General features: G+C 37.7%; 1 protein-coding gene across 5 annotated transcripts in view; it reads right to left on the bottom strand.

Annotated features, from left to right (window-relative positions):
* The window catches only part of BTRC (beta-transducin repeat containing E3 ubiquitin protein ligase), a 154478-nt gene extending 141095 nt beyond the window's left edge, over positions 1-13383 (bottom strand). For 3 of the 5 annotated variants that reach the window (XM_010974458.3, XM_010974461.3, XM_031461628.2), the window contains exon 1: positions 13243-13383. In XM_010974458.3, coding sequence (XP_010972760.1) covers positions 13243-13290 — 48 coding nt within the window. In that variant the 5' untranslated portion in view covers positions 13291-13383. The remainder of the gene's footprint in view (positions 1-13242) is intronic. The other 2 variants (XM_031461630.2, XM_064488348.1) reach the window with 2 other exon arrangements.
* Positions 13384-14941: the final 1558 nt, after the last annotated feature.

The following is a 14941-nucleotide window of genomic DNA, read 5'->3' as shown; positions in this document are numbered from 1 at the left end:
CTAAGAAGACAGGTAGAACTCCTGTAATATCAGTTAGAGACAAAAGAAGTTATCACTAGTCCATCCAGCAAAACAGATGTCACTTTACAGAGCTTTGATATTTTTCTTAAATACCCTTGAAAACAAGGATCAAAAAATATGAACTCTTATAAAAAGGGATTTATTGTATTTTTATAGCTTATTACATACCTTGTAACAATCATTTTGTTAAATGTGAAGTGTCAGTTTTATTTTTGGTCCCTTTTTTCCTGGCTATTTACAAGCTTTGTAAGAATCATTCCTTAATTAAGTCTGAACATAGTTATATAAATGGATTCCTGGAAATAAAACGTTCAGACTTAAGAAATGATTGTTACAGAGACTGTAACAGGCCGTAAAAAAAGAATGCCACTTTAAACAAAGATTTCTCATTTTAATTAAAAAGATAATCATCAGAACATTCCTACACTTAACAGAACCATTTAAAGAAGAGCTTCTTTGGAAAAAAAAATGCAGTATCTTATGTAGGCTTCTGTGTATAATTTGTAATATATCAAATCAAAGTCTCAGTTAATCCTCAGTATGAATTCTTATATACTGTACCTACAATTTAATGATACACTGAAAGAGTTCCAAATAAGATAAACATCATTTCTAATTATTTTTAACATTAACACTTTTGAAAGATATTTTTCCATATTAGTAAAACAATTTAAGAATACTTAAACACTTTTTAACATGACCACATATAAACATATCAAGGATTGCACAGTTTATTGATGCAGTTGGTATGTGTCAGTAAAGGGACTACATCCAGAAGACTACCATGTAATCAAAGATGACACATACCTGCATAAAAGGAGTTTCTAGCAGGGGGCTGGGGGGGAGGGTATATAGCTCAGAGGTACAGTGCATGCACAAGGTCCTGGGTTCAATCCCCAGTACCTGTTAATAAATAAATAAATAAATAAATAAATCTAATTCCCCCTGCCCCCCACCCCCGAAAAATAAACAAATAAAAAGGAGTTTCTATTCTCAAACTCTGATAAAAGTTGAAGCAACCATTCTTATTTTCAAAATGTCAGACCTAGATATGATTGGAAGGTGTGAAAAACCTTTAGAAGCATGATTTGATAAGGTAGGATTTTTGATTAATTCATTTGACTAATTTTTATGTTGTCCATTTTAACCCAAATCATGTAAAATTTGTAAAGTCAGGCAACATTCCAAGAGGAATGAAGCAGCTATTATAAGCTGTCATTATAATTAACAGCAATTTGAAAAACAGATGCATCAATGTTCCTCTACTTAAGTCACCATTTCTAAATTACACTAAACCTAAACTTGAGTCTATTTCTGTAGTAATATTACTGGAAACTGCTTCCAACTGGACTATATTTTCCCAGAGAAACAATTTATAATCTGGAGGCTATTTCCTAACCGAAGACTTGGTATCAAAGAAAAGTACTGACATACCTAATAACATCAAAACAAAGATTCAATAACTATAAACCTCTATGGTTATTAAAAATAAGGAAATTACATTCCAGCTTCAAAAAGGGAGAGTAACACACCAATGATCAGTAAGTATTGTTCAAAGTGTAAAAAACTTAACTCTTCCATATTTACTCATTAAACTAATTTGACCTCAAGCTAATAACCAACTAAAATAAACAATACACATTTAATTAGCAATCATTTGGAGGGGGAGGGCATAGCTCAAGTGGTAGAGTACATGCTTAGTATGCACGAGGTTCTGGGTTCAACCCCAGAACTTCCTCTAAAAATAAAGAAACCTAATTACCTCCTCCCCCGAATAAAATAAATAATACAATAATAAAGGAGTTTAAAAAAAAAAAGCAATCATTTGGTCTGCTTCTTACAAGACTTCTGCTTGGGATGATTCAGAAAGAAGTAGAAGGGGGCCAAACAAATATATTACTCAAGGCAATGCCCTCTTTTCTTCTAACTACATTGTTTCCCTGAATAAGCAAGTTATTCAAAATTATACCACTGATCAGGAATAGGTCAGTAAGTGTTGATCATGAGTGTTTCTCACTTATTTTGCTTTGTTTTTAAAAAAAATTTACAGAGTGATCAGATATTTTCTTTTTCATTTGCCTATCTTCTCAGTTCAAAAGCCACAAGTAAGGCCAAAGGCCACCAGAAAAACAAAAAAAAATTCTCTTAAGCCACTCTCCCATTCTGTCACAGGCTTACTTTAAACTTTGTGACTAGGTTTCAAAGTACCCCTCACTTCACTGAAAAACCATGAAAATTCCTTACTTTCACAAAATCCTTTTAAAAATATGTATAAAAAGTCTTTCATAGAATGTTACATTTAAGTTACATCATTCTGATAACCACTCTTCTGATTCTTCTTCTGATGATTAGCTTTTGTAATTGACCCCAATAGATAAAGCCACCAAGAACTGAGGCATGCATTAGGGAAATACAAATTAAAAGCACAATTAAGATACTACTGTATACCTACTGGAATGGCTGAAATAAAAACTATTAACAATTCTAAGTGCTAGAAGGATGCAGAAATAGAACCGTCACACACTGCCTGTGGTAATGCAAACTGGTACAGCCACTCTGGATAACAGTTTGACAGTTTCTTATAAATATACACTTACCATATGACCAACAATTCCCCTCCTGGATATTTACCCCAGAGAAATGAAAAATTTATGTTCACACAAAATCTATACACAAGGGTTTATAGCACCTCTATTTATAATCACCAAAAACCTGAAACAACACAAATGTCTTTAAACAGATGGATAAACAAAATGTGATACAATCCATACAATGGAATACTACTAAGGAATAAAAAGGAATGAACTACTGATACATGCAACAACTTGGATGAAACATTGCAGAGACATTATGTTGAGTGAAAGAAGTCAACAGCAAAAGATTATATATTATATGATTCCATTAAATGATATTCTCAAAAAGATAAAACTAAAGTGAGGGAGAATAGATCACAGTTCCCAGAAGTAAGAGAGATGAGGAGATAGTAGAAGGGAGACAGAAGGCGGGTAATGGAACTGTTCTGTATCCTGACGGTGGTGGTTACATGACTCTATCTATGTATACGAATCTACGTGTGTTAAAATTCTGAGACCTGTACACTAAAAAAAGTCAATTTTACTAAATGTTAATTAAAAAAAAAGGACTATGACCAAAATCATGAACACAGCAGACATGAATAAATGCATATTTAAACAGTAAAATGGAATGGGGTGGAATGCCTATTCGATAAACCTTGAGAGTCTGTATGAATTATTCTGCATTAGAGTTTTGTTGTAGAAGTATCACCACCAACATATCCTTATGGCCTAGGATTTACCTCATTAAATTCTATCAAATTACATCTTCCTCTATTTTAAAGATGCTATGGCTGATAGTGCTTATAATCCAAGGGATAGAGATAAACTTTTTCAGACAGAATTGCTCACTACCCAGAAAGCCTGTGGCTTTGTGCCTCTCACTTGAGGTCAGCCTGAGGAACTTACTCAGTCTATGTAACTGTACCAGAGACTAATCTTTCATCATAAACTTCCCTACCATTCAGTTATGCCTGTTGCTTTAAGCAACACTGCAGTGAGTCCTTAAAATTCTTTCTTCATTTCTTGACATTACCTCTACTTAAGAGCACTATAAAACATCTGCTGAGGTAGTCTGTTGTCATTTATTTTCACATATGTGATAGGGTCACAGAATATTAACAATAAAAGTATTATTAGAACTATCCACAATCTTTTCATAGCACCAGGAGGGACTACCAGTTTATTGTGATGTGATTTCAACATACCTAGAGTGGCCACATTTGGGGATGTTGATATTATTCTACTAGATATACCTCTTATAAACGGCATTATCTTACTTATTTTTCTGCCCTATAGTTCACTAATTTCTCCAGATGCAAACAGCACCCAGAAGTAAATTCTCTTTCGAAATCAACTTACTACTAATCAGTTGGCATTCAAAGAGATTCCAAGCCTCTGCCATGAGGTTTGTCCCATTTTGCTTACACTTTTTTTTCCAGCTTTATTGATACAAGTGGCACAACATCACGCAAGTGAAAGGTGTACAACATGTAGATTTAATACACTTATACACTGCAAAATGATTACCAACTGCCTCCACTCTTGATTCCAGTTAACTCTGCTTCCTGCTACGTTACCTGTGTACAAGTTTTGGTCTTACACTCTGGTTCTAGCCACTACTTACCCTACTCTCTTCTCTGTTGGTACACTGGCCTGGCCACAGTGGTCTAGACACTTTATCAAAGTGTGATCTGAGAAGTATCTCCATCAGAAACACTGAGATGCTTTTTAAACATGCAGATTCTTGAGGCCTACCAAATTAAGTGGAGGGAAAAGGAACTGAGAATCTGCACATGTTAATGTGCTCTCCAAATAATTCTTATGCATAATGAAGTAGTACTAGTACAGTGGGCACTTATGAGTAGGTTGAATGAATAAATGAATTCCTTAGCTCCTTGTTGGATATTCCAATTCTATTTTTGAGCCCAAACTGAAATGGGAGCCTTGCCATCTGCTTTCAGTACTCATTGATGCTGTCTGCCTATCTGGACCTCCTCAGAATATCTGCACCCAGACTCCATGTCACTATTTTCCTCCTCAAGGTACATCCTGCCCTTGCTAAAATTCCCGGAGTCCCCAAATCTAGTTGGATTGCCAAAGATACCACGTTCCATCCGCCTAGCTAAATTTCCTTTCCTCAACTCCTAGCTACACCCAAGCACTTGACCTGCCTCAGTTAGCATGGAAAGCCTCTTGTAGCTTTGTGCCTCCTTATCTGGCTGATCTTGATAAAACATTGTCCCCAGTACAATAGACAGTGATTATGAAATTACTCAAAAGCCAAAGGTAATGTTTAGATGAATCCTGATCATCCTATCACATAGGAATTTGAGTAAAGATGGTAAGAAGAATCTGAGATGGTTCACTCTACATCCAGATAAATCTTTCTTTTCTAACCTCTTATTATGAATACTTTTTAATATACAGAATGTATAGAATAGTATATAATGAATCTCCGTCACCCAACTTTCCACCTTCCAAATCCCAAATATTATATCATTTTGCCCATTTTTATCTATATGAATACATCTTAAATTTAGTCTCCTATAATCAAGGTGTCAGCAGGGCTGTGTTTTGTTCTGGAGGCTCTAGCTGATCCTTTCCAGCTTCTAGAGGCTATTCACATACCTTGGCTTATGACTCTTCCCTCATCTTCAAAATCAGTAACAGAGGATTGAGTTCTCACATGGCATCATCCGACCTCCTCTTCAGCCTCCACGTGTACTGCTCCTTTGTAATTACACTGGGGCCAATCTAGATTATCCAAGAAAATCTCCCTATTTTAAAGTCAGCTGATTAGCAACCAAATTTCATCTGTTAACTTAATTCCCCTTTGCCATTTAATTTAACATATATTCACAGGTTCTTGGGATTAGAGTGGCTATCTTGGATGAGGAGGGCATTATTCTACCTACCTTAGAGTTTCCTTTATTCTGAGATTACATCTTTTCTAGTTCTATGGCATTAAAGAGCTCCTTTTTTTTGTTTGTTTGTTTACAAAATGATGGTCTTAACAGTGGTGATTCTTTTTTGTAGGGAAAAAAAAACTAGCTAACCCTATAAATTCTGTGTAAGTAAGATAAAACCTTGTGACATTTTTTTTTTTACTGATCTCTTAAATGAGAAAATACGAAAACAAAACACTCTGTTCCTACAAAGACACCATATATTTGATGAAAGATTTATATTTTTCAGAATATAAAGAATAGATAAGAAAAAAGCAAACAAAAATTTTTTTCAAAGAAAAAAGCAATCTAATTTTTTAAAAAGTGACAAAGGCTTGAATCACAAAAGAGGGAATCTAAACAGCCGATAAACCTAAAAAAGCCAAGAACCTAAATAAACTTTTTAGGTGCTGATTACAGCAGTCATTAAGGAAATATAAATTAAAACAGTGAGATAATCCCGTTCACCCATTAGTATGGCGAAAATGAAAAGACCATTAGCAAGTGAATGTTACAAGAATGTACAGCAACTGGAACTGTCACATAGAAAGTATAAAATGGCATCTACTAAAGCTAAACATTTCCATGCCCTATGACCAATTTCACTCCTAGGTATATATCCAAAAGAAATATGTATAACATTCAAGAAAAGACATGTACAAGATTATTTTTAACACAATTCACAGTAGCCAAAAACTAGAAATAACCCAATCTCCATCAACAATAGAATAGCTACAAATCTGAAGCATAGTCACATAGAAGAGTACTACACAGCAGTAAGAACGAACATACTATACCTAACACAACTTGAGTAACTCTTATGTAGGACAAAAGATGCCAGACACTAAAGAATATATATTGGAATGATTCCATTTATATGAGGTTAAATAGCAATAAAGGTAAAACTAATCTATAGGTATTAGATAAGTGTCACACAGAAGTGATCACTGGGTAAAAATTCAATGAGCTATATGTATACTTATGATTTCTAAAAAAGTATATTTATTTTACTTCAATTAAAACTTACAAGCGGGGAGGGTATAGCTCAGTAGCGTGTATACTTAGCATGCATGAGGTCCTGGGTTCAATCCCCAGTACCTCTGTTAAAAATAAATAAATAAATATATACCTAATTACCTACCCCATCCCCCAAAAAACCAAAACAACAAAAAACTTATATAGACACATAGATACACAAAGTACACTAGAATATTATTCTTAAATACAAACTGGATTCAGTCCAAACTTCCTAGCCTCCCAATCTCTCTTTTCTTCCTTGTCTGCTGTGCACTTTATGTTCAAGTCATACCTATCTACTCACACTGCGCCTGCCCATCTCCTGATCTTGCCTTTACCCAGACTACTCCCTTTGTGGAACTGCCCACTTCAGAAAAAAGCCTGACAAAACCTATCTATTCTACAAGACCCAATATAGTTTTCCTCTTCAAAACTTCCAAAGATCTTTCCAGTTAAAACTAATCTCCCCTCCCTTAACTTCTATAGCACTTTGTGCCTCTATTTTGGCACTTACCAAAGTGTGTCTTAAGAGATTTATAAATGCCTCTCTTCTCAATAGATTGTGAAGTTCTAGAGAAGACAGAAGTTTTACTTTGTCTCTTCATCCTCTCTTGCCCCCATAACCACCTCCCTCCATATGTAACACAGTGTTTTGCACTCAGTTTATGTTTATATTTTTATCAAATCACATTGTATGCCAACTATCATGGCCTCATTTTCAGCTGTCAACTCATTGATTTTTCCAAGTACTATTTAAAAGGAAAATGTAATGCTCCAGCACATTTTAAGAATATACAGCCCTAAATTTCCAATGGAAACCTTGGGTATATGTAAGAGTTTAATAGTATAATTTATCAATTAACACATTATACACAGCAGTTTACAATTTAAAAATGAACTGAGAGGCTGACCTGCATCAACCACAGCGAGCTCAGAAGCCACCAGCAAAGTGCACACAGAAAGAGAGGCAAAGGGCCAGAAGGTTAGGTGGGGGCACAGGACAACAGGATTCCCCAAACACCTCCTCCCCTCCATCCCCCACTTCTCTCTTCCATCCAGTCTCATGTTGGAAAGCAGGCTCCCTGCAACTACCTCAGGTGTCATGTACCCTCAAATCAGTTTGCACAACAATGTGGGGTGGGGGCTGTCAGATGAGACAAAGCTACCTGTGGTAAAAACAGGTTCCCCACCTGTTTTGTATCAAAACCAACCAATACAATGATATCATGACAACCGTAATAAAGTCTTACTCCATCTCCTTGGTAATTCAAATGATCAGAAAATCTACATATAACTCTGGACAGTAACTCCACTCTGGCCCACCTGACTAGCAAAGAAATATGCCATCATATTCCATTGTTTCTCTGCTCTTCAAGGGTGAAATATAGTGTAAGTGAGGGTCTTGAGCCAGACTACCTGGTTTTGATCTCAGGTTTCTTGCTAAACAAAGTTACTTTGTGCAAGTCACTCAACCTCTCTGGAATCAGATGTCTCATGTGAAAATGTGAGTAACAACAATACTGACTTTATCTTACAGGATTACTGGGAGAATTAAGTGAAATAATAGTATATGTAAAGAATTTTGAAGAGTAAATAGTAAACATTAAATAAATACAGATTAGCTATTCATGGTTGGTTATATTCTTTAAAAACAAACAAAAATAAATAAACAAAACTCTCCCACTTCTACTATGGTTATCCTGTTATTGACAGAGTCAGGTCAGGTCAGGTCAGCCTGGGAATAAGAAGTCAAGTATTGGGGAGGAGGATATAGCTCAAGCAGTAGAGTGCATGCTTAGCAAACACAAGTACCTCCTTTAAAAATAAACAAGTAAATCTAATTACAAGAAAGAAAGAAAGAATACCCTGAAGGGGACAGCCAAATCTCAGGAAGGAGCAAGACCTCAAAAGGAAATTCCAACTCAAAAGGTTCACCTTAAGTAGGAAGGAATTCTCTCCCAACTCTGTAACTTCTGCTCCCCTGCTCCTCATTCCTAACCTGGCCGCATATGAAGGCAATCCAGGCTTCACTATGATGGTAGTGAACTAGAGAACAAATCACATTCTTAGTTCAAGATTACTTTCAGCATCTATTCCACTGTTGCTGTCTCTGAGTCTTCTGTACAATGTTCTAGCACCGTTTCAATCAGGCTTTGGGAAACTAAAGAGAATTATCCAGAGATCCCCATAGTACAAGGTGAATCTTGTAGAATACTAGTTGAAATGGTAAGATCTGGTAGACCTTTCCCATTGAGTTTTTATCCCCTCTCCATTGCTGATGCTGGGACTGACTTATTAAGGAAAGAAGCAGTTTTCTTTATAGTGACAAAGTTGTCAAACAGTGGTAAATATTTTCTATTTCACCCTCAATGAATTCTTATTTTACACAATTAGAAAGCACTTCCATGCTACATTAAAATATTTCTAGGAAGAAAATAGGATTTTAAAATATTTTAATACCACAAAGACTCTTTTTTCCTAACTTCATTCCCATTTTTTTATTATCATGCCATTTACCATTAAATAATTTTATCTATACGTGATTACATAATGTCCCATCTCCCTTTACAAAAGGATAAAATTCTTACCTGCTTCCTTTCTTTTAGGATTTAAACAATATACAAATAATATAGAATAATAAGTAGTCTCCTTTGAAACTTCATTTTCTAATTTAGCAATAAAAAATTTCTGACAAAGTAGAATTTGTACTCCACATCTAATAATTCACTTCTAATAATTTATTATGTGTATCTATTACAAACACTAATCAAGAAAATGAGCAAAAAGAATTATCATTAATTTGTAATTTCATACCCCATACCTATATAAGAGTATTAAGAAAAGAAACTGAAAGGTAATTTAAATTGAGAACAGGTAAGAGATACACAGAAACTCTGACAACTTAAACTAAGAACTAGTTTCAAACATTCATCCAACCAGCTGGTAGTCAATCTCACTGATTTAAAGAAAACCCATCACAGTGAAAAGTCTGAGTATTTATTTTAAAATGCAATTTCCTGCTTTTAGATACATATGCTTCTCAAGCAAATAAGAAAAGCTCCTGAATCATATCGATTCATCCAGTATTATCTCTACAGTAGCATTATTAAGATAAGTTATGGAGAAGACCATGTTAGTTCCTTAAGAAGTAAACCTCAAAACAGAGATGCCCAGGGGGAAGGATATAGCTCAAGCACTAGAGCACAGGCTTAGCATGCACAAGGTCCTGGGTTCAATCCCCAGTACCTCCTCTATAAATAAATAAATAAATAAACAAACAAACCTAATTACCTCCCCAACAAAAGAAAACTTAAAAAAACAAACAAACAAAAAAAAAACCCAGCATCTATAGTAGCCAGTCTCAAAAGAGTATGGTCCCAACAAATTTTCCCTCTCTATGCATGCCACTCCTCTAGTCTATAGGTGGTATCATTTTCCTGCCCTCAGACTCTGGGCTGGCCTTAATTGTCTCTCACCAATAGCAACATTCTCAGATTTTCAAACCTAGGAATTAAGAGAATTAACTGATTGGATTCTATCTCCTGTCTCCTGGAATGCCTCTTCTTAGAAACCAGGCACCATGTCTTAAAGAAATCCAAAGGTCCTGTGAAGAAAGGAGGCCCACAATAAAGGAGGACAGAAGACCTATGGCACTAGCTGAATTCTCAACCAGTGGCCAGTGGCCAGTGGCCAGCCATGTGAGAGTGCGGCCATTTGAACATTCCAGCCGTGCTGGCACCCCAGCCAACATTAAGTAAAAACAGAAAACTCATCAGTAGCCACAGATTTGTTTGTCACACAGCAAGTTACCCTTTAGACTGTTTCAATTACCTATCAATTCTATTTTTTTTAAAAAGCTATATGTCCTAAAATTATTACATCCACATGTCAAATGCTTCCCCAGTTCTAAGATTCTGGGACTGGTGTATCCTGTCCATTTAAAAATAAACTTCAAATTCATCCCTCAACTTGTTTTACACACATACATGATAGATAAAGATATATAGAGATATCACAAAAATCCAAGGGTAAACTAGATCATGTGTGAATTATGGTTAAATCTGAATTAGCACTCACTGATAAGATTTTATTATAAAACTTCTAATCAAAGTACTACATTAATGTAGTAATGAGCAAAATTCATGAAAGACAATATCCATTTCATGTTACCATTTTAAACAAATTTTACTTCTCCTTAAACTATGGAAATCAGGGCATCTGTACAAAAACTGTCATTCACAATTCACAATTGAGGGAAGGGGTAAGGCCAAAATAAAGCCAAATACTACATAAAAATTTCATTTTGATTAAAAGAATAGCCCTTCCATGTGTACTGTGCACCAATTACTAGGTGCAAGCACAAATAAAATATCTTCCTATCTCCACTGAGTAAATAAACATGTTACAGCAAGATAAATGCGACCAAAGGCAAGTTGTGACTTACTCAGATTCATAAGACTGTTACTGCGTTGAAAAAGAATACCAACTCTCTCGCTGTTCTCTGCTTCAGTTATTAAGGTGTTTCTCTTGGTGACCCTCTTTCAGTTGGCCTTTTCTCAAACAGCAGCCATAATAGCAGGCAAACTCAAAAATGAAGGTAACTAAAATAAAAGAAAAAACTGACTTCTCCCTATGGAAACTGACTCAACATTTAATAATGTGTTGTGTTCCGAAAGCTGCAAACTACTACATAGCCATCTCCAGCTCCACTTTGACCATTATCAAAACATAACTCACTGGTACAGAGCAGAGATCAAGTAGTTGAGAATGTTCCCAGGCTGAGGTCTAACAGCGAGTAAAGAAGATGATCTCATAATATCTCTTTATGATCTGTAAATCACATTATTCCATAAATCTGACATAAGTGTCAAGATTAGAACTGAATCAACTTCTAAGCAGGAAAACAAAAAATAAGCAGCTACCACTTTTCTGACTTAAATCTAGAAGCTAGCAGCAAATAGAAAGCAACTTTCTCTCATGTATAAAGTCCAAAAAAAATTAAAGCCTCTTGTTAATATTTTAGAATTTCAACATTGGGCAGAAACTCAAGAATTGTCTTCAGGCCTTAGAGAATTTTGTTAATGATACACATGAATTCTAGCTAGGTGTTTTTGAAAGCACTAATAAAAAATTAATAAAATTTAAGTAAATCTGACCAGTCTCTGAAAAAGTATTCTTGTAAATAGGGCAGTTTAAATCCTATTTTCAATTAGGTTTGTGTCCATGTGTGTTTAGATTTATTTCGGTATCTCAGGTAAAGACATAAAATAACAACTATTTAACAAAAGAAGTAAGATTTGGAGTGAAAAGTTACAATCACTTCTGAAAAAGCAAGACTCAACTGTAAATAGTATCAATGTCCCTAAGGATACCTATTAAGATAGAAGTCTAAGCATCCCATCATTCATTAGCTGTAACCACCTGGTTTTACGCCTAAGATATAAAAAAGCAGCATCAAATTAAAAGCGTCAAATATCAGACTATACAAATTTGCCGAACATACCCATATCAAAAAAAGAAAATGAAAGTCAAAGAACTAGGCTCCAAAGGATTTAAACACATTGACAAAATCCAATGCAAGTTCATACTGTGCTTCAACCTAAAACTGATAAGTAACTACCCTTCCCCACTACCTGCATTCCCCCTTTTATCTCCTGAATTTCTCCACTGATCTTATCACTTCTTATGAGTCTTCTGATTCTATCTCCATGGCCTTTCCTTTCCCATAAAGTGATACAGCACCTAGTCCCCACATTTTACTATCTCTACACTTTAGCACTAAGTTTTGTTTTACCCTATTAGACATTAACTATGCCCCCAATCTCCTCTACCCAGGTTTCCTTAACCAATCAACTTCTTCGTTTTCATCACCTGGTCCTTACCACAGTATCTAGCCTCTCCTTTCAAACTACAGGATGTATCTCCTTTCCTGATGTTTGCAATTCTCGATCTCAGTCAACAGCCCCTTCCTTTCCCACAGACTGTCACCATTGCCCTTGATCCCCATCCCCAGTCCTTTTTCTTCCTAAGTAAGGCCTAGTCCTTTTCAGAGTTTGTCAACATTAGTTTGGCCAAGCTGGGGTTGCACCCTGAAGGTAAAGACTATCTCTCCTACCCCATTCTACAAAACTAGAAGTCTCCCACCTGCCCGGGCTTTCTCTCCTCCACCCTTAGATTCATCTGCATTCAGCCCTGCCGTTTCCCACCCTCCCCCAACTCCCAGTATCTTTCCTCCCACTATCCCGCGCTCCCCTTCCCCACTCCTGAAAGCACCTCTTCTCCAGGGCCTCACCAGTAACCCTGACACGGGGAAGGCCCTGCCAGCGGCCTCACGGCGTCTCTCCTCCGGGGTTCCTCCGCCCTTCAGTAACTGTCCCCACGCCCCTTTCCCTCCAGGGCCCCGCGCGCCACTCAGAGACCCCCTCCCCGATTAAGCTCCCGCTGTCACTTGGCTTCTCCTCCACAAGATGGCGGAGCTGCTGCCCCCACCCCCAGGTCCTCTCCGCAACCCCCTCCTTCCTCCCAGGAGCTCCCGTCCCGTGCCTTCAGCCGCCCCCGCCGCGGGCCTCGGCCCAGGGTCCGGCTGCCCCCTCCTCCAGCAGGCAGGCGGCCCAGGCCCAAGCCTCAGCGACGCCGCCAACGCCACTGCCTCCACCGTTCCCTGACCTGAACCTTCTCCTCACCATAAACTTGAGCGCTTTTTCCTGCAGTACCGCCTCGGCCGGGTCCATAATCGCCGGAGGCCACTGGGTCTGCACTCCACTAGGGCCGCCCCCTTGGTGCCAGGCCGCAGCCAACGTAGCGCCCGAATCCCGCCTCCTCTTCCTTTCCCCCGCCCTCTTACCGCTCAGGCTGCGGGGCCAGAGAGGACCGGCTGTTCCGTGCGCATGCGTGAAACCGCTGCCTCATGGGCTTTGTAGTTCCGGAGATTCCCGCAGCAAAAAGAGAGGCCACACCACGAACTGCAACTCCCGCGGTTCACTGCGGTAGGGTCGTGGTGGCTAACAAGCCAAATCTAGACAACTCGCCCTCAAGAAGAGAAAATCAGCGGATGGGAATCGTAGTTTACAGCCTCTACGGATGGGAAATGGGAGGGGTCCGGGTGTCTCCGTGGTTACCGAGAGACGCCAGTGGCGACTTGCCTGGCAATTGATATCAAGATGGCGACCAATGAATGCCTCACCTGTAGCCGAAATACTAGAAAAAACTGAGAGGACAGAGGTCCTAGGACCACCTTAGCTGTGAACTAGAAGGCCCCAAATTTCATATATCTGGCGTCTGCGGGACAGATTTCGATCCAGAGGCGTTGGGCCTGTGGGCACCTGGTATCACCTCAGGGACCAATGCGAAATTTCAAGGTCCTTTAAGCCATTGCCCACACTTTCCCTACCACCTTATTCTAACCCACAACAAGGGCCGGATGAAACTCGGCTCAGGAAATTCTCGGGTCTCAAAGTATGGCCAACTGTTGCTAACCCTGAGATGTAAAGTAAGCCCTGCATTAAGGGTTAAACAGGTATTTGCAAAAGGCCTTTAATGGTGGAATATAATGGCCACCCAGCAAATAAAGCATGTAAGTATTTAGTTTGGCCTTAAAACAGACAGTAAAAATTTATTTTGGAAATTGGGTTTACCCTAGGTAGAAAAAACACTAGGTTGGCTAAAAGTGATAAGCTTGTACACAATATCTCAATTTATAATTTAAATGAATTAGGGAAATGCCTTTTCAGTTATAAGGAAATTTACCATTGTAAACTTTTATTCATTTGTTCATTCAACAAATTAAGCACACAACCATGTGCAGACATCATGCCAAGAAATGGAGATTCATTAATGAACATGATAGACCTGGTCTTGTGGAGCTTATATTTCTAATATGCTGATACTCTGCCCTAGTCATCCTTATGTCCTCAATACCTTATACATAATAGCATTCAGTTAATAAAAAGTTTTACTCTGGAATTAAAAAAAAAGTTCTACACTAGCGCAAAATGAAGTGGACTTAAAACTCACTCACATGAAAGCTACCTGCAAGTTTTCATAAGACTAAGGCAATACGTGACATGGTTGCCAAAAAAAAAGCTAAAGGAGTCCTAAGCAGCTTGAAGAGAGTAGTGTCTGGAGAACAGAGGTTTGTGGGTTTTATTTTCTTTTGAATCACTAAGACCACACCAGGAGTACTTTGTTAGGTTATGGGCACCATGTTCTATAAACATGGTATGCAGGAGCATAGCCAAGGGCAAGATAACCAGAAGAGAAAATATTGGTGGATGCTTACTCTGAAAAAAGAGCATTTAGGAATAACATGACAGCTAAATTCAAGTATTTCAGAATACTGAAAGGCATGTAAGGCATGTATGTAGCTCAATAGGGCAAACTAGG

Source organism: Camelus dromedarius, chromosome 8 (assembly GCF_036321535.1).
Source record: "Camelus dromedarius isolate mCamDro1 chromosome 8, mCamDro1.pat, whole genome shotgun sequence".
Taxonomy (NCBI): domain Eukaryota; kingdom Metazoa; phylum Chordata; class Mammalia; order Artiodactyla; family Camelidae; genus Camelus; species Camelus dromedarius.
This window is presented reverse-complemented; position numbering and strand designations above follow the sequence as displayed.